The sequence below is a fragment of the Anolis sagrei genome, chromosome 6 (assembly GCF_037176765.1).
Source record: "Anolis sagrei isolate rAnoSag1 chromosome 6, rAnoSag1.mat, whole genome shotgun sequence".
NCBI classification, from domain to species: Eukaryota; Metazoa; Chordata; class Lepidosauria; order Squamata; family Dactyloidae; genus Anolis; species Anolis sagrei.
The window spans coordinates 97978908-98005821 of NC_090026.1; the positions used below are offsets into that span (position 1 = coordinate 97978908).

Sequence of the window (26914 nt, forward strand, 5' to 3'; positions counted from 1 at the left end):
ATATCTTCTATTACATTATACATTTTGTCATTTCAAGGGAATGGCTAATTTCTAGTCTCAATTCTACCCAACAAGCAATAGTCGACAAATGTCAAGATGGGTATTATAACGTATCATTTTTCACATTGTACTTAATTTTTTTATTATTGCAATATCAGTGCATTCATTTCTATAAAAAAACCTAGAGCACCTCTGCCTGAAGTATAAAATGCACATTACTGATATGAATTCAAAGTATATGGCACCATCTGTTGAGAGAAATCAACAATGCATATTATTGTCAGCATATTCTTAGGGTATGTATAAAAAACATGACAGTATCTGGATTCTAACAGTACTACTGCGGGAGATGGACAGCGTATAAACAAGCTGAGTGAAAAAAATAGTTTTGAGTAGATCAAGCTTTTCTCAACCTGGGGATTAGGACCCCTGGGGAGGTTGCGAGGGGGTTTCAGAGGGATCACCAAAGACGATCAGAAAACATATAACCCTTTGGGCTTTGCATGTCTTTCTCTTCCTTTTAGGAAACAGGCGGCCACTCCTCCCACCAAAAGCCCTCCTCCGCTGTGATTGGCCGGCTTCTCAGCCAAGGGGAGGGCTGTTCCTGAGACTCCAAGCATGGAGAGAACAGGCGTGCTTGGCACAGGGCACGGTGGTGCGCATCTGCGGGAAAGGGAGAGAGAGTGAGGCTGGAGGGAGGCTTGCGCCAGCAAGTCCCTCCAATGCATGTTTGGCCCAATTCTATCATTGGTGAGGTTCAGAATGCTCTTTGATTGTAGGTTAACTATAAATCCCAGCAACTATAACTCCCAAATGTCAAGGTCTATTTTCCCCAAACTCCACCAGTGTTCACATTTGGGCATATTGAGTATTTGTGCCAAGTAAAATACAATAGTTTCAAAACAGAAAAGCGTTTAAAACATAATTTGAAAACGTTCACACCTATAAAATGTCAGTTGTAATCCATAGTTTGAAATCGACTGAGGAGGCTTGTCAGAAAAGATCAGTATTCAATTCTTTTTAAAGTTCAGACAGCCCGTTTACCTGTTGAATCTCTTCCGGCAGTCATTCCAGTCTAGGGATGACCAATGAAGATCCTTTAGTAACAGTTGTCAGTCACATACTAGCTGGTTGAAGTCAATGTCCCACAGAGGACCTAAATATACAGTGCTGATTGTACAAGAAAAAGTGATTCCACAGATAATCTGGACCAAAACCATGTAGGACTAACCAACACTTTTTTCTTTGCCCAGAAACAAATGGTCCAGGAAAGTCCCAAAACATTGGGAAAACATTCATCATATCCTCCTGGGTGTGACAATAAATAGATGTATTTCTAACTTTGTGTATGTGTATGTATGAAAATAGGTAGGTGGAGATGCGCCCCCCTCCCCCAAAGGACTTCTGAAGATCTAATGTAGCCCGCTATCCTTCCACAATAGCCCACCCCACTCTACATAGTTTCCTATCTTCTGCACTTTGATAGCAGTTTATAACCTCCTTGGAAGGTATTTTATATGTCTCGACCAGTACATAATTTTTAAAGTCAACTAAAAGAAAATCAACAAGAAGCTTTTCAGAGTTTCCAGCTTTATTGGCCATGCTCACTGATTCTGTGGCCCTACATTCTTCCAAATAAATTATTTCAAAAATGGGGAAATACAGTGTAATGATACCACTAATCACAGTCTTAATCCTTTTGCTGATCTTGGATGCCAGGACTGTAAGGCTGAAGTCAATATTTAGAAGCAGGCAAGGTCTATACAGTCAGTCCCCCGTATCCATCAGTTCTGCATTCATGCTTTCAATCAACCAAGGTTCAAAAATGTTTTTTTCGGGGAGGGAAAGTGACAAAGCAAACCTATGTACCAAGCACAACACTCTTTTTTCGTGTCAGGAACGACTTGAGAAACCGCAAGTCGCTTCTGGTGTGAGAGAATTGGCTGTCTGCAAGGACATAGCCCAAGTGATGCCTGGATGTTTGCTGTTTTACTATCCTTGTGAGAGGTTTTTTTGTCCATGCCCTTGCATGGAGCACGACACCCTGATGTGTAGACATCACCGGCTATCACTTCCTACCATTTCACAGATCCTCAAGCTCTGTCTAGCACTCCCTTTTACTATGTCATTGTATCCAATGGGATTTGAAGCATCAATGGAACAAAATATTAGTAGATACTGAGGGCGCACTGAATTTTTTACTAAACTAGCAAAAGCACTTTCAGCAAAGCCTAAGCCAATTAATATGATCCTGGTAGGATGCAACAATCCTATTCTTTTTGAAATTCACATAATTCCCAGTTTTTTCTTCCATTAGAAGAAAAGTATACAGCGTTCCCTCATGTATCGCAAGTGTTCCATTCCTGGACAACCTGCGATAAGTGAAAATCCGCAAAGTAGGGACACCACATTAATTTTAATATTTATACATTACTTTATATATTTTATATATTATTTTCTTACCCACACTTCCTTACCCGCTTTCCAGCCCATCCCAAGGGTGCCTGCCTGCCTGCCTCCCTGGCCTCCACAGAGCCTCCGGAGCCAAGCAGGCAGGAGCAGGCCAGGGAGGTCTCTGGCCTCCACTGGATGTAAATATTTAATATTTTTATTAATATTTTCAAAAAACCGCAAAACACTGAGTCCTCTAAAAGCAAACCCCGAAGTAGAGAGGGAACACTGTACATTACAAAAGAGTTACAATGGCCTTTTAAATATCCTGAGATCTCTTGATGCACATCCAAAATAAACAATGGCACAGAGAACTTTTATTTGTCATGCTTCAAAACACTGCATACAGTTTGCCACACAATTACATGAGCTATTACCATTCTGAAAATTACAAAAATAGTTCTTATATTTTATTATTTCTATACATAAATTGTATGTAATTTTATACAATGAGCACTCATAGTGGTAAATTCACATCTTCTTTAAAAAGCAGGTCACGACATTACTTTTTATGAAGAAGAAATAGCTAGGATTGATTATGGTTTACCTTACTTTCAACAATGAAGAACTTGGCTGTGCTGTTACAGATGTGCCCAGTCTAATCTAGACAAGGATAAAATGACACATAGACATTCAGCAATATTAACAATTATATAATATGCTTTGCATATTTCATCTGTATATCAGGAACAGCTTTTCTATTTGTGGTGGCAAAGTTTTAGAAATCACAATGCCAAGGAAAAAAGGCATTCAAGACACATGTGTGATAGCAAAGAATAATGCTACTTTGATTCTTTCTGCACAATAGATCTTTGTGAGCTAAATAATTTTATAACAATTTTCATAAATGTCTATGCTCTTTTACCCTAAATACACTGGTCTACATTACCTATCACCATGTTCACCAAGTTTGTATGGCAGCAATGCTGGCCTGAGTCTTTAAATATAAGGCTAAAAGACATGGTTTAGCATTATGGGAATAGACTGCAATGAACCCCTAGCACTCCAACTCTATTGATATAAACAGAGGCTGAAAACACTCATATGAATAAACGGACCATTTTTCATTACAGCCTTAGAAAAAGTGCAGCTTCTTCAAAACAGCCAATTCAAATTAGTTGGAATCTTATTACAGCTTTCTCTTATACCACTACATTCCGATTTAGCATTATATTTGAATTGAATTATGCTGAGTAGCTCATTCTTTACAAACTATGTCCATTTGCTTTATTTCACTGCATCAAAGGATAAATTAGAATCATACCAAAATAGTTATAAAATTGTACAGAAATATGTACATTACACACAAAGTGCATTTAAAAGAACCTCAAAATATGTTTAAAAAACCCAATGGTATCTTATATTACAAGTGAGATGGAATTCAAGAACAGTGCTGAAATTACTTTTTATCGGACAGATGTGCATCATTAAGGGGGTAAAAATGAACTGTGATTGTATAGTGATTGAATTCAGGATCATTGTAAATTGTTTCCTACGTTAGACAATATCGGCTTAAATAATTTGCACTGAATTGCCTAATTCCTTTCCCTAGTACAATTTCAGTCGTCACAGTGCAATGTGAAGACTGCCATATTTTATCAATTTAAAGTGGAATATTCTTAATGAAAGCTATTAAGAATTTAACTAATATCCATAGTGGGGATGTTTTTCGAACAGCACAGGCAGCTCTTTCAAGGTGAAAACAATGCATGCATATATCCTCAGAAACTGTAAGATATAAATGAACCTCCTATTGTACCCAGAACAGAAATAATGAAGTGCAACATATCATTTTCAGGTCATGATAGGAATCAGGCTAAAGGGATATTCAACTAAATTCTCTTTCCCAAACACTCATACCCTGCATGGATCACTTCCAGTCAAACCAGTTTATAATGGTCTTAAATGCTTCTTTAAGGACCTTTTGATTCAGGAACTGATCTTTCTTAAAAATGTATCCATTCCATATTCACCTTATCTGCAACTCTGACCTTTCTCCTAAAAGTGTTGTACAATCACATCCTTATAGCAATTTATGAGCTTGAAAATTATTTTCTTTCAAACACAGCATTAAAAGTTTCAACAAAACTAATATCATCTAAAGGTATATAGGTGATATATAAAGGTTGTATGTGCCAGGTTCTGTTTGTGTCATTTTAGTCATATCATTTGAAAATACTGTTATTTCCATCTTGCTCTATATGGTGGTTGTGTTTTTAACACTCCTATGCACTGAACAATTTATATTCTTCACTGCTATCCTTTATCTTAATGTATAAACCTCATAATTTTTCTATAGGCTACTAAAGAAGACTTGACCATTTACAACCATTTATTTCTTTATATCTTAAACCTACAATTGTTACAGCATGAATTAGAAAAGTTATTTTTGAGGTTTTTTATTTATCCTGTCCTTAGGTTACATTTGTTGAACAACTTTTTAAACAGCATTTTTGATCAAAGGATTAAGACATCTTGTATAAAGAAAATATGACACTTTTGGAATTAATAACCTGCTACTCTTTTGTTTATAAACTTAAAAAATAAACACCCACCACCCTGTTTTTAAGGCTTCACTAACTGTCTGTTGTAATCCACTTATTTCATTTTGGTCCAAGAGTGGTTTCATTATTTAAACAAAGCTATTCATAACTGCTCTCTGTTCAGAGCAGAAAGAATGTTAAAAAGTGTTCTCATGAGAAATTTCCCCATTATAGTTTGCTAAACTGATTCCAGAAATGATACACAGCAAAATACTAACACATCAATATATAGGCATTATGCCAATTAGCAATAACATACTCTGCCATACTGCAGAAAACCCAAGCTTTCAGATATAAACCTATACAGATTTCTTTCTGCCATCAAAGCTTGTAACAATGATGGCTATCAAGTAAAGGACATTATAAGCATTAATATTAAACAGAAAAGTAAGAATTTACAAGTTTGTTACCCAGGATCTGGGACTATTTACATTTGTAAGTGCAAACATAAGATATAGGCAAAAATGGACATGATCCAAGCCAGAACTAAACACCTCCAAACTACACTGATCTGCATGATCACATTTAGCTTACATTTTTTTTCATAGAAACCAATGAACTTCAAAATACTGAAATTGCATGACATTTAATCTAGTCTTTCATAATTTTTAGTAACAACTTTGTTGCCTAGCAAAGAGGGACTGCTGTTATGATGGAACAGACTTCCCCCCAGTTTGCTAGCTAGATCCCATTCAAATGAAAATACAGTGCGTACCTAGTGTAAAAAGTGTAACAGCAAATGACAGTGTAATATTGTACCTTTCACCAAAATGTCCACATTATACTCAAAAGGCCCTATCTCTATACAGCTATGATGGCACGGGAGCTCTTATGGAGCAGCTGCTTCCAAAACTACAATGATATCCTAAAAGGGAACCTGTGATAGACAGGTGACTGGTAATTCTGTTTCCCTTGCCAGTATTCCTAGGAGTAACAGATACAGTCATTTAATCATTATAATCATTTGTCTTCCAAATGGAAGGTGGAAAGGAGTTGTCAAGCCAGCAATTCTAGAACTGATCATTTGTTCCTTGAATGAATTCTCACTGATGATCAACATGTGGAAGTATACTTGCACCCACAGAAACCCACAGACACACAAGCTCTTAAAGACAAAATACGGATATACGGGAACTCTGAAATCTGGTTATTTATGCCAAAGTGTTCTTCTGCTACAACGTATACATTTTACATTTGCTTCTGTCAGAAGTCTACAGTTAAATATGACCCAAATTACAATGAAGTGAACTTGTGCAGAAATTGAAAGAGTTCCGAGAAAGGCACGCAGGCCACCAACCACTTTATAAGGATCAATAAGTATGCTTCAACTTCTATAAAAATTAGGTTTTCTTTAATGCACTGTATTTTACTCCCCGTCTTATTTCCATTACTACAAATATGAACCAATCAAGTGGTATTCAGTTTCTCAAGCTAACTGATAATAACAAGTACTTCAGTTGAATGGGATCTTTTAAAAACATAATTCCAACATTGATAACAGAGTTGTGATTTAAATTATTAGATACAAATATGTCCTCTAATCCTACAATACGACCACACTGGTTTCATGTAACAGATTAGACCTTCATCTATGCTAAGTCAGAAGTACTGAAAATATCATGTCATTAGCTTATTTCATTATATGCTTGTTAGTGGCACACTGTCATGTATACAATTTAATGGTTGTATACTGACTTACATATCATGAAGCTTTATTTCCACAGGGAAATACAAGTATATTTGAGTTTGCCCATCCCTTAGTGTTAACAATTTGAAATAATACATACACACTTGGAGTAGAAGGGAAGGAAATATGAAGTGTGAATATATACAAACTGCTTCCTTTCTGTTCATGCCTCAAAATATAAAAGCCTTCAAGTCTAACATATATGTATCCATCCACCTCTTTCAGTAGTACCAGACATGGTTGAAAGTCCAACTTCTGATGGTAAATGAAAGAACCAACAGTCATTTTCTTTTGTCACACAGGTATCTCTCTCCTTCTTTACTGAGGAGGCAGAGGTACATTTAGATACTCTGATTGTCCCAGCTGGTAAGTTGTGTTTCCTCCACAGTCTACATATTGGTATCGCTCTTGAGATATTTGTTCAGAGTGGCCAAAATATGAGGTGGTCACAGTCACTCTGCAAGAAACAGTTGGGGGGGGGGGGGGAGGCATATTATACACAAGTTTTAAAATAGTAATAACATAATAACTTTATTTTTATACCCCACTCGGGATGGCTTACATGGGGACCAAGCCCAGTATACAACAAAATTTACCAGCTAAACACAGTTAAAAACACAATAACATATAACATAAACAATCTAATCCAGACTATTACAACAGCAGAGTATAAAAACATTGTAAAAGTTTATCAAACCAAACTCAACAACCAATAACCAGGAATATAGTGAGCATGAAAAGCTCATGAGCACATTTACTTTATTAACTAAGATACACCTTTACTGGTTTCACCAAATGTATCCAAACATTTGCTTGTCTAAAGATCCTTTTATTTGCTTCCCCACACTTCACAACAATAAATGAGTATCAATAAAACTATATAAAAGAGAAAGACAGGAGGAGAGAGTAAATGAAAGTTCTACTCTTTGGTTAAAAAGGGAAATTGAGATAGTATTTTGCAAAATTAGCTTTTTGTGTGAATAAAAATCAAATATACTTACTGCATCATGACTACTATGTTATGTACTTTGATAGAAACTAGGGTACAAAAATCACTGTAAGAAAGAAAACAGCATTAGCACATTCTCTATCATGAAAAGTCAGAAAATTTAAATAAACATGTTTCCTTTATTTTTTTAGCTGCTCTGCCCTGCCTCTCTTTCCCTCAAAAGTAGGTTGAATGCAACAGGGACAAGAAGAAATCAAAGCCATTCAAAGATTCTATATTTCCCTCATTTTCCTGCATTCCACACTTTTGTGCTTTGCTTCACATGAAATAACCTAAAACAGAGATGGAGAAAGGATGACATGTCTCAAGGCTTCCTTCTAACTCTACACACTGGAATTTATTTGTGTGAGGGTGCTTAAAATGACAATTGGGGCAACATAATTGGACGTTTAGCCATAGTTTCCCTTCCCTACTTGTTCAAGACTGGTGGCAAAGTTTTTGAAAACATTTTGACCTTATGGGCTAATTGAGTCCAGCTATTCAAAGATTGGGCTAAACTGTGATATCTCTCTGCTACATCCCTGTGAGAAAAAATCCTGAGAGTCAAATACTTACAACATGTAACTCATCTCATCTTGTATAACAGTTGGCACCATATAATCAATCTGGAGGAAAAACACAAGAAAACTGTGGATAAGTCTCTCAAAACTTTGTTGCAAAAAGTAGTCATATATTATTTGACAAAGCTATATGTACCTGTTTCATATCCAAGGGTCCAATATGGGTGTTATTGTTCAATCGTGCTTTTCCAATAACAGTCTTTGAAAACTGTACCTGGGCTGTAATGTTTTCAACTTCAACAGAGTAATAATTGTTGTTTGTTATGTTCAATGTATTCTATAGAAGAAATAGATTAGAATTTTAAATTAAATGAGACCAGTGTCATCCCAAATGTCTATCTAATGTCCCAAGAGGCTAAGGAAGTGCAAGCATATGCAATAATAATCTTACCGTAATATTTAAATATATGATGCGCCTCTGTGCTTCGTAACTAACATATACTGACTTGACTCCGATGTATTCCACATCAATAGATCGCGGAAATAAGAAAAATACTGCCAGGCCAGAGAGTAGCAAGCAAACGATTACAGAGGCAGTCACGTAAAGTTTTCTGTAGAAAAGACAAGTCAGATAACCAATATGTATCTATTTTTAAAAATTCAAACACTAGCCCTGTATGTTTTCTTTGCATTATGTACATTTATTTTATTGATATTAATTTATAATATTTGTATAGCCCTTACAATTATATAGAATACACCAGGAAATACACACACACACACACACACACAATATTATGTATGTATGTATGTATGTATGTATGTATGTATGGAGGGGGATGGGGAGAGAGAGTTATGTATTGTTTTCTATTGTTATCTGTTTATCTATCTATCTAAATTGAAATAAATTAAACACACAATTTAAGTAAAAATAATCCCATGGCCAAAGAACAGCCTATGCAGTTCTTTTAAGACAAGCAAAATGCATGTACAGATGAGTGATTCAGGTTCAGCTTTCAAGCCAGTCACAAAGCCAACCCTGTCCAACAGCTGAATCATGAAATTAGATTAATGATGCTCTCTGTTATTTAACAGAATTTTGGTAAAGCTTTGCTCAACCTGCTGCTTTCTTTGCCACTCAGTCATTCTAAGGCAAGTTATAATCCTCACATACTCAGAGTTCCACCCCATAGTCTAAGATCTGCTGGGGAGGCCCACAGGCATTACAAACGCGTCTGGTGGGGATGAGGGACAGGACCTTCTCGGTGGTGACCCCCTGCTTGTGGAATTCGCTCCCCAGCGAGATTAGATCGGCGCCCTCCCTCCTTTCCTTCAGAATAAAACCTAAAATCATGGTTTTGGAACCAGGCTTTTGGCTAGTGGGTGCAGCAGCACTTTGAACATGGAACTGGACCTGATGACTGTTATGATAATTGGAAACGGATATGTGATTATATAATTAATTGTTACTGCTTTTAACCTTTTATGTATTTAGGTTTTATACTGGTGTTTATTGATATTGTGGTATGGAATTGCTGCCCGTGTTAGCGGGGTAAAATGTTAATAAAATAAAATAAAATAAAATAAAATAAAATAAAAAAGAGTAACATGCTGCCTAACTGATGAAAATGTGGGAGCAAAGGAATGCAGCATGAACAACAAAATTAATGGTTCCTGCTTGTTCATAATTACAATTAACACACCTAGGGCTTCCTGAGCCATCCCTAAGCTTTTGAGACTGTGGTTGCAGAATTATTGCAATATGAGACCACTTTGACAGCCTACAGTCCATCCTATGGAATCTTGGTGTTTATAGTTTGTTGTGGCATCAGAACTCTGTGACAGAGCAAGGTAAATATTTCACAAAATTCAAAATCTCTGAATTCTTTAGCAGTAGTTATGTGGTGTCAAACTACAGTGTGGATACAGCCTGTTTTGGCAATGCACATTTTGTGGCTATAACATCAAACCTTACTTTAGGAAGTTTATTTTCCCTTTCCCCTGCTTTGTGAATCACCTAGCCCAATGAAGAGTTCTAGAAAACTCAAACGTTTGTATGTTTCTGTGGCATTTGGCTTGGTTCTAATAAAAACTGCACAACTGTGGGTTTTGGATCTCTAGGCTTTTAACCACTGGGGAAAGCATCTTTAATATCATGGCTATGGAAAATAGATGGTTATAAGCAAAAAAAGGGTGGATGGGCATACCTTGATGTTTAATTTCTCTTGATGGTTTATGTCTCCTAGTCTCACAAAAACTAACGTATTGACCTCAGCCACACTGACCCTTCCCCCTTCCCTTGAATTTATCTAATGAAACATGGGAACAATCCAGTATTGTTAGAAGTTTGTGCCAAAAGTAATCAAGAGTATCCATAGCAAAGCAATCCAATCTGTATCTCAGGAAGCTCGGTGCGTATGAAATATACAGGTGCATAGGAATAATTCCAGCTACCAGATAGCAAACAGCAGAGTATTTCATCAGAATCATACTTTTCGATACGTTTGATTAGACAAAAACCTTACTTCAAAATAATCCATGCTCACTGTTACCACAACTTACGTTCTTCTTGGCCTCAGCCTCTGATCGCTGTATGGAATCAGGGCAACAAGCTGGTTTTCCTGTCCTAGAAGCAGAAGGGAATAATTGCTCAGTATCCATGATTCCACAGCTCTGAGCCATGGCAGTTAAAATACTGTCAAACTACATTAATACTACTGTGTAGATTAACCCAGATATTTTAAAAAGAGGCAAAACGCATTTTAAAGGGCAGCAGTGGTTATGTTGTTCATGCATTTAGAGATTAAGTATACATTCTAGACCTACCACGAGGGATCCTCCCTGTCCCTTGACAAGTGGGGCATGTGACGCTGTCTCTTCCAGTAAACTCAACATATGGAAATTGTGACACATCTCCATTTCTTCCATCTTCACTGTGAGATTCTGAGTGAACTAATCCATTCCTCATGTTGTCAGACGATGAAATCCCATCCTCTTTAAAGGCATGTGAAGGCATTGAAAATGATTTCCCCATGTCTGGTGACAGTAAAGTTAGAAAAAGATATCAGCCACGCATGTCAAACACAAGGCCCGCGGTCCAAATTTTATTTGCCCCCCCCCCCCCCCACAAGGCTCTCAATATCAGGGCAGTATAGTTACATGTATACAGTCTTAAATCACAAATGGCCCTTGAAGGCAATCATAAGGCTGATGTGGCCCTAAGTGAAAATGAGTTTGACACCCCTGAACCCCCATTACGTAAGTTCACTACCGGGTTCAATGCAAAGTGCTGGCTTTGGCCTATGAAACCATAAATGGTTCTGGTCCAACTTCCCTGTATCTCCCTTTAGGAGCCAACTAGAGCTTTAAGATCTGCTCAGGAGGCCCTACTCTCGATCCCACCCCTTCACAAATGCGACTGGTGGGGACGAGAGACAGGGCCTTTTCAGTGGTGGCCCCTCAGCTGTGGAACTCCCTCCCAGGTGACATCAGGCTACCCCCCCCCCCCGGTTTTCAGGATAAAGCTAAAACCTGGCTTTGTACACAGGCGTTCGGAAATTAAGGAGGTAATATGGAATTCGACTTCAACAGTTTGAATAATGACTATGGAAAAATCAATAAGTATGGAAAATCAAGACTCGGCACTTTGTACGTTTTAATCTGTTTCACTGTATTTATGTTTTAACTGCTCATATGTTTTAAGTGTTTTATTGTTTGATAGGGTATGTTTTATTGCTATGTCTATGATGCCGCATTGAATTTTTGCAGGAGCTTGTAAGCTGCCTTGAGTCCCCTTCAGGGTGAGAAAGGCGGGGTATAAATAAAGTAAATAAATAAACAAACAAATCAACCATAGAAGTTTTTGTTTGGGTAACTATTAATAAGACTACTTTTGTTATTCTTTCAGAAAGCTCTTCTACTGATTCTTAAGATGGTGAAGGCTTCTGGACAGACATTTCTGAAAAAGTCAACAGATGTAAGCAAACACAAGATCTTTGAGTGCATGTTTTTAGAATCTGCTATAAACCATAAACCGAAATATAATTTAGATAATTTACACAGGCATACGCTTCAGATTTTTTTTTCACCACTATTGTAACCAAACTATATTTTCTGACTCTAATTTGTAAATATTCAGATCAATTGCTTAATGCATTTTTGCAAGATCCTATTAGCCACTGTTGCATTTTAGTATTTTCAGTTACCAAGAGCAGAAAACTCTCTTTAATAAATATGTAGCTAGCTTATCAACAGATGGCATTAATCATGGCTTCATCCTTTAACTCTACTTAAGATCCTAAATTAATTTAAAATAATACCAGGTTTGTAATTCATTGTTATTTTAATCCCCATTCCATGTTGATTGTTTCAACTCGTTTTATTCTCTGTCTGGTTTCAGCTTTTGTTTTTTTAAAGGGTTTTGTTTTTGTTTTAGGGTTTGTTTGTTTTTTGTTTTTGTTTTTTTGCATTTTAACATGCAGGCTTTGTGACTCATTTCATTTTGTTGCTTTTGTATTGTATATCTAATTTCTTATGACATGGTGTTATTGATTAATACACTATAAAGCAAGCCAATATCTAAAACAGTTTGTTTGGTTTGGTTTATTTTGTTATTTGGTTTGGTTCATATTGTTATTTTTTTATTTTCACATGCCATATCTCAAAGGCTATCAAAACAAGAAAGCCCATGATAAGGTCACCTTAGGGTTGCTACAAGTTGGAAATAACTTGAAAACACAACAACAAAATGCAAATTACAAAAAAGTCACAACTGCCAACATTTTCTGCTCCTGTGTATTTTCTAGAGACAATTACTGTTATTACTGTCAGGAACAAACACAGCGAAATGTATTACTGTACTTTTAATTAGACAATTTTCCAAAACACTCAAATCCACTGCAGTCTCTTATCATTTGGAACAGCAAAGGAGTAATTATTGCAAGTACCACATCTATCCCAGAAGATAAGCAAAACAAAAATAATGTCACGATTATCAGTGCAAATGTAATACATGTTGTTTGATGTGAACCATAACTTACAAACCTACCATGAATTATGACTTAACATTCATTAATCTGCAGGATACTGGTAGGCATGTTCAATGCTATGCAATGTACATGCATCTCTTAAGAGGGCCTACATTTCAGGCATCCTCTTTATTTAACCTAAGTCCCAAGAGGAAGAAAACTGTTTGAGGCCCCAAATCTGCTTGTACCAAATGTTGAAGGTGCAGAATAAACAAATCATGAAAGATAATTTTACTGAACTAAAAAAACAAATGAGTAGTGAGGCAAAGTGCAACATAGATTAAAAAAACCCCTAATAATATGAAAAAAATAATTTCAATCCAGTCAGTATGTGGCAGAATAAAAAAAAAATTCTGATTTGGCATAAAAATGGATTCTGCTCAACAAAAAAGCATGCAATAATTAAACTTTTTAAAAGCTACAGCATTCAATGCTAGAAACGTCAAATGGGAATCAATTCTGATGACTGGCCACAGCCCAGCAAATCAAGTTCTCTCATGAATAGCTATTAACACTTTCCAGTGCTGGATGTCCCAGAAGCCTATATACAAGGTGATACACACACACAGGCAGTTCCTGAGTTATAAACGACCGACTTACAAACAGTTCATATAGGCACTCCCTAAGTTACAAATATCTAACTAACAAATAACTCATAGTTACAAGCGGGAGTGAGATAACAGAAATTGAGAGAAATCTACCCCTAGGAAGGGAAATTCACTCCTGAAAAAGTTATCATGGGGAAAAGGGGAGTCCACTGAAGCTTTGTCACCAATCCATGTTTCTACAACAAGCCACATTTTTCAAAATCCAATAATCACAAAAACAGAAAGTGTGCTGAAATCTTCTGAACAGGGGCACAGTGAGCAAAACGTACACCACAGGCGTGTTAACCCCTCCCTATGCCATTCAAAGCTTTTATGTGTGTGTAATGTTTGGTTGGAGTAACACTTTAAAAATGTACCTGTTCTGCCTTACATACAATTTCCACTTATGAACAAACCTACAAAACCAATCTTGTTTGGGAACTGTCTTATGTATGTTTGTATGTGTGTGTAAGGTAAAGGTAAAGGTTTCCCCCTGATGTGGAGTCCAGTCGTGTCTGACTCTGGGGTGTGATGCTCATCTTTATTTCTAAGCCGAAGAGCCGGCATTGTCCGTAGATACCTCCAAGGTCATGAGGTCAGCATGACTGCCTGGAGCGCCGTTACCTTCCTGCTGGAGCGGTACCTATTCATCTACTCACATTTGCATGTTTTCGAACTGCTAGGTTGGCAGGAGCTGGGGCTGACAGCGGAAGCTCACACCGCTCCCCAGATTCAAACCTGTGACCTTTCGGTCAACAAGCTCAGCAGCTCAACGCTTTAACCAACTGCGCCACGGGGGGCTCCTGTGTGTATGTGTATGTGTGTAATATATAATTATTCAATATAAATATATAGTATTTATTTAACCTTCAAATAATTACCACTGCTCCTACAGGTTGAATATCCCTTCTCCAAAATGTTTGGGGGGAAAAGTGTTTTATATTTCAGGATACCTATTATTTGAAAGGCATAACCAAAAGGGAACCCAAGTCTAGACACAAAAGCCAAGCATATCCTCTGTCTCACACAGCATACCGTAGTCACTGCCCTTATTTTGCCCTGAGTTGTCAATACTAGAAAGAAAGGCAGTAGGGAGGGGGGAATTAATATCTGACATCTTGTGAAAAACCACCACTCATCTATTTATCTATTCACCCCTCTATTTATCAACCAGTAAATCCTTTGAGTCATGAAACTTTGGTCCCATCTATACTGTCATATAATGCACTTTTGGAATGCAGTTTAACTGCATTCAGAAACTGCATATGACAGTGTAGATGGGGCCATAGAAATGTTAAAATACTTTTAAACTACTCTTAAAAACTACACAGATTTTATCTAGGCAGAAATTCTCTACTGAGAAGAAGGGAAAGGAACTAACCAGTTCTTGTTGTATAATTTTGACAGAAATTTTCCTGAAAACTTTATTTCCCCAAGACTCCCTTCATTCTAATGTCAGTTCTTATCCAATGCATCTATCACAAAAAGAGAGGAAAACTAGATTGTAGTGTTGAGCATCTCTCACCTGAGGCTTCTTCAGGCTGCTCTCTTTTGTAAACGTGGGCCCTTCACCTGGAAAGGCAAATACAAAAACAGCATAAGTAATAAATACACCCAAAGTTTGGATGCAATGGGGCTGAGAAGGCCTAATAACCATCTGGGCCTGTGCTGCCCCTTTCTCCCATCAATTCTCCTCAGTACGCATGCGCACAGTCATCTCTCACGGCTAGAGAGGCCTCCCTTTGAGGGCTATTGTTGTTGTTCACCCCCTCCCCCCGCAGAAACGTCGCGTTGGTAAAGCCCTTCATTGGTTTTAGGTAGGGTTCTACCAAAGCGGTACTTGCCGTAGGGGGGTGCTATTAAGACTGCAGCATTGTCGTCTATCCCTCCCCCCTTCGCAGGCTGCATTTTGGTACAACCCTCCATTATTCTAAAGAGGGTTGTACCAAAGCAGTACATGCGGAGGGGGGTATGCGGGAAGACGAAACGCAGGAAGAAATCCACTCACAAATACCGCTCCCCAATGATTTTTGTCTCTCTCGCGTATTCCAACAATGTGGAGACGAATTTCGTAGGGAATAATTATTGGGAGGGGGAAGTCTGTCAAAATGATAGCTTCCTGGGATTTGTAGTTCAGAACCCTGAAGGGAAAGCAGGCTGACTTTTCTAGCACTAAGTGGAATTGACTACAGTTCCCAGCATGCTCTTTGCTCGAAGGAGAAGCCCTGCAGTAATTCCCCCAGACAAAACACCCTGAAGTTTTTTTTTTCTCTTTAACCACAAAATAATATGGAATATTACAGAAGAGAGATCTAGGATTTTTTTTTTACCCCATTGAATTTTTTAATACACATACTTTAAAAAATACAATTGAATTACAAATGTTACATCTTTTGATCTGGGCAGAAATTCCTCCAACAGGAATCCTTGTTACTTGATCCAATGGATGAGGAATGAGCAGAAATCATTTCTACATTGGTGAATTAATGCATTCTGACACCACTGCTACAGCTCAATGCTATGGCACTATGGGAGTTGTAGTTTTACAAGGTCTTTGGCCTTCTCTATGAAAGGCTCACCAAACTACAAATCCCTGGATTCCAAAGCATGGAGTCACAGCAGGAAAGCATTGCAAACTTCATTAATTTGACAGTGTAAATGTCCCCAAGAGCAGTGTTCAAATTCCCACTCAGTCATGGAAACGCACTGGGTGACTTGGGAAAGTCACACTCTCTCAGCCTCAGAAAAATATTTTGCTAAGAAAACCCATAAGACAAATGAATTGAAGGTACCCAACAACAATAAACATTTAAATCTCGTATTTTCTCCATTAATTCTGATGTCCCTTCACATTTGAATCCTTACTATGACCCCTCCTGTGAAGTAGGTCAGACTAAAAAAATGACTGGCTCAGAACAACCAAGGGTACATCTGCACTGTGGAATTAATGCAGTTTCATATCCAATTTCACTGCCACAATCAAGGCTATGGAATCCTGGGATTTCTAGTTTGGTGAGGCAACAGCACTCTTCTTTACGTTGTAAAACCACAGCTCCCATAGCAGTTAAAGTGGTGTTAAACTATATTAATTCTGCTACTAAATCATGGGAGTTGCAGTTTTATAAAATCCAGTATTAGTCCCTAATCAAACTATTAATGCTATGGAATCCTTGGAGCTATAGTTTGACAAGGTACATGCACTCTTGAGCAGAGAAGGTTAAAGACTGTGGGAAACTACAATTGCTAGAATTCATGAAGTATACATCTATACTGTAGATATATCTACCATGAATTTCAGAAATTAAGGTGGGTGGGGGGAGCCACATTCTAACCACTGCACCAAATGAATGGTCACAGAGATGTACTTTGCACGTGCTCATGGCTGTTCTTATTTTTATTTTGCATGCAGAACTTTCTAAAGCGGTGGAATGAAAGGTGTTGGTTTCAGAAGACCGGCCAAGCAGCCAAAACTTTCTAAAGCTTATCCATTATTACCATCAGATTGATGGTAATCAGGCTGATGGCATCAGCTCTCTGTACTGTACCCTTCTAATGTGATTTAAAACATGTCAATTTGCCAAATGGTAAAATGCTTCATTTCCCTTTCAAAAGAGACCTCAGCATTTTGACATGACATAAATCAAGCCCGTGTTTTAATAATACTGAGGTAATTTCACTGTTGATATTTTTGATTTTAATATTATTTGCTTAAAATTTTGTTTAGGTCAACAGTAACTTATTACAAAAAAAACCCTAAACTGGAAAGCAATATAACATAATTTTACATTTAGGTTTCATCCAGCAGGCATGGATTTATGAAAAATTTACAGTGGCTTATTATTATTATTATTATATTTTTTTATTAGTAGGTTTACATTTATATTTCATCCAGATCTTACCACTATGTGCTATGCCTTTTTTAAAAAAAAGTAAATTCACTTTGGTTGTGTTGTTCATAACCTTAAACCACCGCAATGCAATGCACAAAATATTTAGCCATTAGGTAAAGGTTTTCCCCTGACATTTATTTATTTATTATATTTGTATTTCTCAGCCCTGGGGCGATTCAGAGCGGTTAACAATAGCAAAATTCAATGCTCAAAAACATCATAAAACAGTTAAAAACAATTAAAAACAGTAGCATAATAAACAGTCAATATAAATCAATAAAACATCTAATTAAGTCCACTCTGGGGGTTGATGCTCATCTCCATTTCTAAGCCGAAGAACTGGCGTTGTCCATAGACACCTCAAAGGTCATGTGGCCGGCATGACTGCATGAAGCAGTCATGCCAGAGTGGTACCTATTGATCTACTCACATTTGCATGTTTTCGAACTGCCAGGTTGGCAGAAACTGGGGCTAACAGCGGGAGCTCACACCACTCCCCGGTTTTGAACCTCTGACCTTGCAATCAGCAATTTCGGCAGCTCAGTGGTTTAACCTACTGTGCTTCCAGGGGTTCCACTACTATATCATAATCATAATATTTAGCCAGTATTACATCAAAATATTGTGCTTATTATACTGTGATGATCTAAAGTATTAAACAATTTCAGCCAAAGTGAACCCAATGAAATAAATATAAAGGAAGACAATACAGTAGCAATGCCTGGATAAAACATAGAAAGTAATCAAAAATCTTTCTGAATATTGAGGTTTCGTAGTGCTAAAAACCAACATGTGAGAAGACAAACTTTGTCTATAAACATTTGTATTTATCCTCATTATGTTGCTGGCAGGGTGACAGGAGTGTATCTAGGCTATAGAATTAATGGAGTTTAATATCAATTTAACTGTCATGGCTCAATACTATGGAATCATGGGAGTTGTAGGTTTATAAGTCTTCTCTGCCAAATAGTAATGTGCCAAATCACACTACAATTCCTATGATCCCACAGCATTGGGCCATGGCAGTTGAAGTGTCAAACTGCATTAATCCCAGAGTGTAGATGCACCCTGGAAGGCCCACCTCTGCACATAGCGTCAGCCAATATAAAAATCTCTTTCTCTCTCTCCTGGGTTATGATAGGATGCACTTACACTATAGCATTAATGTATCTTGATGCCACTCTAACAACCATAGCTTAATTATTTGGAATCCTGTGGGTTGTAGTTTTACAAACACTTCCCATCAAAGAGTGCTGATACCTCATCAAACTACAAATCCCAGGATTCCAGTAGTATTGAGCCAGGGCAGTCAAAGTGGTGTCAAATTGCATTCGTTCTACAGTGCAGACGCACCCAAAGGATTATCTGTATTGCACAAATCGCTTTCCGCATTTGCCTTCAAACACCCCTCCAAATTGGGAGTAGGGTGATTTTCTACCTCCTGACTCAGAAGTGACTAGATGCCCACTTCCCTATGATAAAAATAGCCTGAATGAATCTTGAAAAAGCTGAGCCATCCTTCCCTATTCTCCCAAACACAATGCCAACAGCGTCCCTCTGAAGCAATTCTTGGCCATACTGGTGCAAATATATTTTTTCAGGACCTCAAATATGGCACATGATAGGGCAGGAAAATGAGTTTGGGGGTGGGGGCAATATCAATACAATAATCAGTCCTCATGTATATTCACAGAGCCTGTTGAAATCATCTTGCAACTTCAAAAAGAACAACCATGCCATCCAATTTCTTGTCTCTTCTCCACATCCTACCTTTTGTCACTGAATCTGATGTAAAGTTATAGGCAAACCTGAAAATTCACACCACTTCTGTCTTGCTCTAAAATATTTTGGGTTCAAGTGAAAACTATCACCTTTCTCTGTAGTTTATTTTAACTATATGGCAAACTCAGGACCTCATCACAATAGAGAATGAATCCACTTTAAATCCGGTTGCTGCCTCCTGCAGAATTCTGGGGTTTGTAGTTTAGGGAGGAGCCTTTAACAGCCTCACTAAACTACAAGCCCCAGAATTCTGCAGGAGGCAGAAACTGGATTGAAGTGGATTCATTCTCTACTGTGATGAAGTAGTAGGTATCTAAATTTTAAAGACTACTGCTCCTATAATCACTTGTCACTGACCATGCTTAGAAAGATAGGAACTGAAATCCAAATCATTTGCAAGTTTAAAGATTTCACATCCCAGCTCTACAAATATATTTGGCAATGAGTCCTGTAATGATCACAGCAATACCTCCTTCTAAGTTAACTTGGGTTACACCTTTCCAGTATTACTCTCTCCATTAGTCCTAATCACAAATGTGATAATACTGTACTAATAAAACAGGTCTATCCAGAGATATGGTAACTCAACAGCTGCTAAGGGAGGGACAGGTTCTCCAACTCCTGAGCAATGACTATGATATGGATGTCATTTTTGAATGAAGTTTCCAGGGCAAAGTCTGGGAGCATGACATGGCTTGCTGGTGAAGTCAAGATTATTATGCATTGAATATTGACCACATTGGCTCATAACTTCTCATTCAAAACCACCTTCTTATCTGGAAATGAAGAGATAAATCTTAGCTAAAGAAGTAGATCCTAGTTCACGGTGAAATGAAGGATTGTTCCTTCTTATATATTTAGGAGGATGAATTACAAAGCATTTAATCAAGTTGACTTGCTTTTCGCAAGAATCAGAATACAGAGCAGAGTTGACGGTAAGTCCTGGTGCCATAATGAGGAAGCCAGCTAAAGGTACATCTACACTGTAGAATTAATATACTTTGACATCACTTTAAGTGCCAAAGTTCTTTCTATGCAATTATGGGAGTTTTACACAGTATTCAACCTTTTTTGCCAAAGAGTGCTGGAGACACAAACTACAACTCCCAAGATTCCACGGTATTCAGCCCCGACAGTAAATCTTTTTAAGAGATTTGGAGATTTGAACACGGTCCTTTCTTCTTTCTCAATGGAAGAATCTGCAGTCTTGTCTTCTACTTGGAGATTATTCATGAAAACTGGAGACTCGGGTACAGAACATGATATATAACAACCCTAGACTGTGACTAGGGGCCCTTCCACACAGTCATATAACCCAGAATATCAAGGCAGAAAATCCCACAATATCTGCTTTGAACTGGGTTATCTGAATCCACACTGTCATATATTCCACTTCAAAGCAGATAATGTGGGATTTTAGTCAGCTGTGTGAAAGAGGCCTGAACTGATTATGTGCAGCACTCAGTGAACAGAAATTGACTCATCTAGCTCTAGAGTTTAGTAATCTCATGCTATTTGCTTTTGTTGTTGTTGTTTGGGGGGTGGCGGTCTGGTCACTCACACCCCTACCCCACTGGACGTATCATTCAGTAATGCAACACACTTTGCTCCAGTTCACAAAACTAACCACAACTACTGCACGGCAATTCACTGTTAATTACAGTGTCAGCAGAACTAAATTTAATCACTTAAGAACACTTACAGGTCGGCTTTTGATTAAAAATAGATTATCCGTGTCATTTATTTATTTTACATCCTGCTTTTCTTTCAGTATTGGGAATCAGGACAGCTCACAACAAGAAAGGTGAAAGAAATATGAAAACGAAAACAAAACCAGCCAGATAACACATTTGGCTGAGAAAAATCTACTAGAACCACCAATTTTTAAAAAAACCTTCCACAGCAACAAATCAGTTGCAAAAATCCTCCCTGGATAAATTGTTCTTTTTGTGTCAGCAGGAGAACAACAGGGTAAGATTAATCTAATCTCCTGTGAAAGAGAGTTCTACTGTCTGATGAAACCAAAAATTCCCCTGATGACTTTAAAGCAGGCATGGACAAACTTGGGCCCTCCAGGTGTTTTGGACTTCAACTCCCACAATTCCTAACAGCCTACCGGCCAATGCTCTCACACTAGAAGCGACTTGCAGTTTTTCAAGTTGCTCCTGACACACCAAAAACAAAAAAACAAAAACTGGCCATGCTGATTTGTAATCTGACATATCAGTTAAGGAGGACAGAGAAGTTATTTTCCATTCTCGCATTCCATGGTTAGATATTAAGAGACAAGTCTATCAATAGTTAGAAATTAAGAGGCGACTAAAACAAAACTTGACACTCAATCTTTAGCCAGTGGAGATTCTCCTTACCCTGGATCTATTTACCAAGATAAAGCCTGGGAAGGTTCCCAGCTACTTATTCTGTAAAAAATATTAATAATCCCCCCCCCCCCACACACACTTTCCCCCAGAAACAAGATCCATATGTCACACTTCACACAACAAACCTCTATTACACTGCACTCTGTACTAACAAGAGAATCATTATTACAGGTTAAGATTAAAAGAAGAAAATGACACAGAGATGAAGTCACGGTTGGCACGCCACAACCCTCTTGGCACAAATGAAAGACATTTAACAGCACACAACATAAATACTAGTCTTAAAAAAGACATAGATGCCAGGCGTCCCTATGTGCAAGTGTCAAGATGACATCTCTTGGAGGCCTGCTTCCAGCAAAAATGAAAAGGAACGAACGAAGGGAACCATTAAGAAAGGGAGAAAGACTAGACAGTGAAAGAGCAAAAAGAAAGAGGACATACTAGAGATCAACATCATATCCAAAACATGGATGGCAGGATTTCTGACCTACAGCCAGATCCTAGCAAATTAAACCTTTGAATGGCTAATTCAAAATGGCATTTAAGCAGTGCTCTTGTTATATCTCACTTCTTAATGAACAGGGTGATCCTTTGCACATTCATGTGCCTCAAAGTCACCTGTCAATTTATGGCAATTCTATTAATTTCACAGGGTTTTCCTGGGAAAGGATGGGAGTCCCCAGTGGCACAGTGGGTTAAAGTGCTGAGCTGCTGAGCTTGTTGACCGAAAGGTTGCAGGTTCGAATCCGGGGAGCAGTGTGACCTTCCACTGTCAGCCCCAGCTTCTGCCAACCTAGCAGTTCAAAAACATGCAAATGTGAGTAGATCAATAGGTACAGCTCCAGCGGGAAGGTAACAGCGCTTCATGCAGTCATGCTGGCCACATGACCTTGGAGGTGTCTACGGACAACGCTGGCTCTTTGGCTTAGAAATGGAGATGAGCATCACATCCCATAGTCGGACACGACTGGACCATGTCAGGGTAAAACCTTTACCTTAAACCTTCCTCGGCAAGGAAGACTTGAAAGGTGTTTTCATTGGCCCCTTCTACAGAGCTGGATAAAATCCCATATTATCTGCTTGGAACTGGGGGCCCTTCCACATAGCCCTACATCCCAGAATATCAAGGCGGAAAATCCCACATTTTCTGAGTGTGGACTCAGACATCCCAGTTCAAAGCAGATATTGAAGAGAGATATTGACAAGCTGGAATGTGTCCAGAGGAGGGCGACTACAATGATCGAGGGTCTGGAGAACAAGCCCTATGAGGAGCGGCTTAAAGAGCTGGGCATGTTTAGCCTGAAGAAGAGAAGGCTTGGAGGAGATACGATAGCCATGTATAAATATGTGAGAAGAAGTCACAGGGAGGAGGGAGCAAGCTTATTTTCTGCTGCCCTGGAGACTAGGACACAGAACAATGGCTTCAAACTACAAGAAAGGAGATTCCATCTGAACATTAGGAAGAACTTCCTGTGAGAGCCATTCAGTAGTGGAACTCTCTGCCCCAGAGTTTGGTGGAGGCTCCTTCTTTGGAAGCTTTTTAACAGAGGCTGGATGGTCATCTGTTGGGGGTGCTTTGAATGCAATATTCATAGAATCATAGAATCACAGAGTTGGAAGAGACCTCATGGGCCATCCAGTCCAACCCCCTGCCAAGAAGCAGGAAAATTGCATTCAAATCACCCCTGCTTCTAGGCAGGGGGTTGGACTGGATGGCCCATGAGGTCTCTTCCAACTCTATGATTCTATGATTGTGGGATTTCTGGCCTTGATATTCTAAGACATAGGGCTGTGTGGAAGGGCCCTGGGATATATGGCAGTGTGGACTCAGATATCCCAGTTCAAAGCAGATATTGTGGGATTTTCTGCCTTGATATTCTGAGTTATATGTGGCGTGGGAAAAATTAATAATACCAATTATAAAAGCAGACGATATCAGGACACAGCATGAATTCATAAGTTGTCTTGAAGAAAGTTCATGGGTAGAGAGTGAGTCCTTGAAGAGAGTGAAGTCCAGGAATGTAGCAGAATTCAAAAAGCCACCAAAGGGAGTCTATGGAGTTCCACTGGGCCAAGACACAAAGCCCTGCAGCGCTGGGATGGAAGCCGGTCCCATGGTCCTTGGAAAACTACAGCTCTCGAGAGAGGCAGAGACCCCATGGTCTAGCAGTGTTTCTCAACCTGGGGGTCGGGACCCCTGAGGGGGTCGCAAGGGGGTGTCAGAGGGGTTACCAAAGACCATAAGAAAACACAGTATTTTCTGATAGTCATGGGGATTCCATGTGGGAAGTTTGAGCCAATTCTATCGTTGATAGAGTTCAGAATGTTCTTTGGTTGTAATGAACTATAAATTCCAGCAACTACAACTCCCAAATGTCAAGATCTATTTTCCCCAGACTCCACCAGTGTTCACATTTGGGCATACTGAGTATTCATGCTAAGTTTGGTCCAGATCCACCATTGCATGAGTCCACAGTGCTCTCCGGATATAGGTGAACTATAACTCCCAAACTCAAGGTCAATGCCCATCAAACTCTTCCAGTGTTTTCCATTGGTCATGGGAGCCAAGTTTGATTCAAATCCATTGCTGGTGGAGTTCAGAATGCTCTTTGATTATAAGTAAACTATAAATCCCAGCAACTACAACTCCCAAATTACAAAACCAATCCTCCCCCAACCCCACTAGCGTTCACATTTGGGTGTATTGGGTATTTGTGCCCAGTTTGGTCCAGTGAATGAAAATGCATCCTGCATATCAGATATTTACATGATGATTCATAACAGTAGCAAAAGTAGTTATGAAGTAGCAACAAAAACAATATTATGGTTGGGGGTCACCACAACATGAGGGACTGTATTAAGGGGTCGCGGCATTAGGAAGGTTGAGAAACACTGGTCTAGCTATTCCCGAAGTTTCATGGGGTCCTCATTGTTGTTAAGGCCTTGGCAAATTGACCAAGACTTAACCCCTATTGTGCAGTCAGGTACCTTTGTCCTTTGCAGAACTATAAGTCACCATCCCTTGTTGGGGGGGGGAGGGCATGCTCGACTTCATATGGCTGTGTCGAAGGGCCTATTGAAGCCTCAAAAGAAGCAGTCATTTCCCAGCATTTTTTTGGAGACACATAGCTACAAAGCCGGTTTGGAATGAATTCATATTTTGAAGTGCCTTTCTCTGAAATATAGATCACACAAGTAAATCTCATTGTAAAACACTGCAAGATGATTTCCCCTTGAAGAGACAAGAATTGGATTGCTTAAAGAAAGATTTCTGACTTTCCACCTCCATGCATTCACCCTTTGAGAATGAAATGTATGTGGGCACCCCACAGTCCAAGGGCTCATTACCCTTCTCCTTCTCCAGGCCTCATCCCCTCCATCTCCCTCCTTCCCAAGGCACAGTATCTTTCCACAACAAGCCCCATCATCTCCATGCTGCCAGCATCTATTTCAGCCTCTTTTCATCACCACCCAACATCCCTATCAAAACTCACCAGCGTTGCAATGGAGTCTTTTCCCCCTCCAGAAAAAAGGGAGCCCTTGTTTTGGCTCTTCCTCCTGCTCAGCAACAACAGCTGCCCGTCCTGTTTTCACAGCGACACAGCCACGCGCATGCTCAGTAGTTCACTTCGACGCCGGCCTTGTCATTTTTTTGCCCTGACTCGGAATCGGATTTCGCTGCCTTGGAAATGGGCAGGTTGTGATGCAGGCCCTGCGCATGCGCCGTCCCGCGCAGTGAAGTCACTGCCCTGACTTCGCCCAGACTTTTCAGTGGATTGCCTGGCAAGTCCCAGGCCTCACCTGCGCTGCCATAGAATGCAGTTCAGTGCAGTCAAACTGTGTTATAGCCTCAGTGTGTAGACCAGGCCTGGGCAAACTTGGACCCTCCAGGTGTTTTGGGCTTCAACTCCCACAATTCCTAACAGCCACAGGCCCTTTCCTTTCCCCCTTCAACTGAAAGGAAGGGATCTGAGGCTGTTAGGAATTGTGAGAAGTCCAAACACCTGTAGGGCCAAAGTTTGCCCAGGCCTGGTCTACACTACCATATAACCCAGTCCTCCACCATCAACTCCTCTGGACCAGCCACGTTGTCCGGATGCCCGACCACCGTCTCCCAAAGCAGTTGCTCTATTCCAAGTTCAAGAAAGGAAAACGTAATGTTGGAGGACAGGAAAAGAGATTTAAAGACGGGCTCAAAGCCAACTCTGGCATAGACAAAGAACTGGGAAGCCCTGGCCCTTGAGCGCTACAGTTGGAGGTCAGCTGTGACCAGCAGTGCTGCAGAATTTGAAGAGGCACGAATAGAGGGCGAAAGAGAGAAACCTGCACATCAAGCTAACCCTGACCGGGACCATCTTCCACCTTGAAACCGATGCCCTCACTTTGGGAGAACATGTGGATCAAGAATAGGGCTCCACAGCCACCTACGGACTCACCACCAAGACACTGAACTGGGAGGACCATCATCCCTGGGCTACGAGGGATCACCTAAGTAAGTCTCTCTCCCTCTCTTCCCATTTTACCATGTCATGCATCTTGGAAGTGACACATCACTCTCACTGAAAGCCTCAGTAGGAGGCATGCAAAAGCCCTTTGAGATAAGTCCACATGTGGTCCACCTCATGTTTCTCACTCCTAATATCTGCAAAAGCAATTTGATGTCCATGCAATAACATTTACAGAGCCTCAGGGACCTATGTGAACATACACCTGGGTTACTCATTTTATTAAACAGATCACTATATTCCCTCAAACTCAGGTAGTACAGTGGCGAGAAGGTGCTCTTCTTAGCAACTGGGAAGAAAAATAATCCTTTTGTTTGAATTAAAGCAAATGAATGTGGGAGAAGATGCAGATCAAGAATAGGGCACCACAGTCACCTACGGACACACCGCCAGGATACTACATTTGGAGGACCATCATCCGCAGACTACAAGGGATCTCCTAAGTAAGTAAAGTAACCCTGTTCAAAGCAGATAATGTGGAATTTTGTACAGCTGTGTGGAAGGGCCCTGAGTCATCCACTCACAAAAGCCTTATTTCCCTAATTTGTCATG

At 39.3% G+C, this 26914-nt stretch overlaps 1 protein-coding gene across 3 annotated transcripts; it reads right to left on the reverse strand.

Annotated features, from left to right (window-relative positions):
* Positions 1–2748: 2748 nt before the first annotated feature.
* On the reverse strand, positions 2749–25507 carry TMEM106B (transmembrane protein 106B). Of its 3 annotated transcripts, none has more exons than XM_060782175.2 (9): positions 25352–25506; positions 15330–15376; positions 11017–11226; positions 10753–10816; positions 8642–8801; positions 8387–8527; positions 8246–8295; positions 7683–7736; positions 2749–7138 (listed from the first exon to the last, which is right to left on the reverse strand). In XM_060782175.2, exons 3-9 carry the CDS (start codon positions 11222–11224, stop codon positions 7000–7002), a joined length of 816 nt encoding a protein of 271 aa, XP_060638158.1. In that variant the 5' UTR covers positions 11225–11226; positions 15330–15376; positions 25352–25506; the 3' UTR covers positions 2749–6999. The 3 variants fall into 3 exon arrangements, with proteins under 3 accessions (XP_060638158.1, XP_060638159.1, XP_060638160.1); XM_060782176.2 differs by lacking the exon at positions 25352–25506 and adding an exon at positions 15813–15882; XM_060782177.2 differs by lacking the exon at positions 15330–15376 and having other exon boundaries at positions 25352–25507.
* Positions 25508–26914: the final 1407 nt, after the last annotated feature.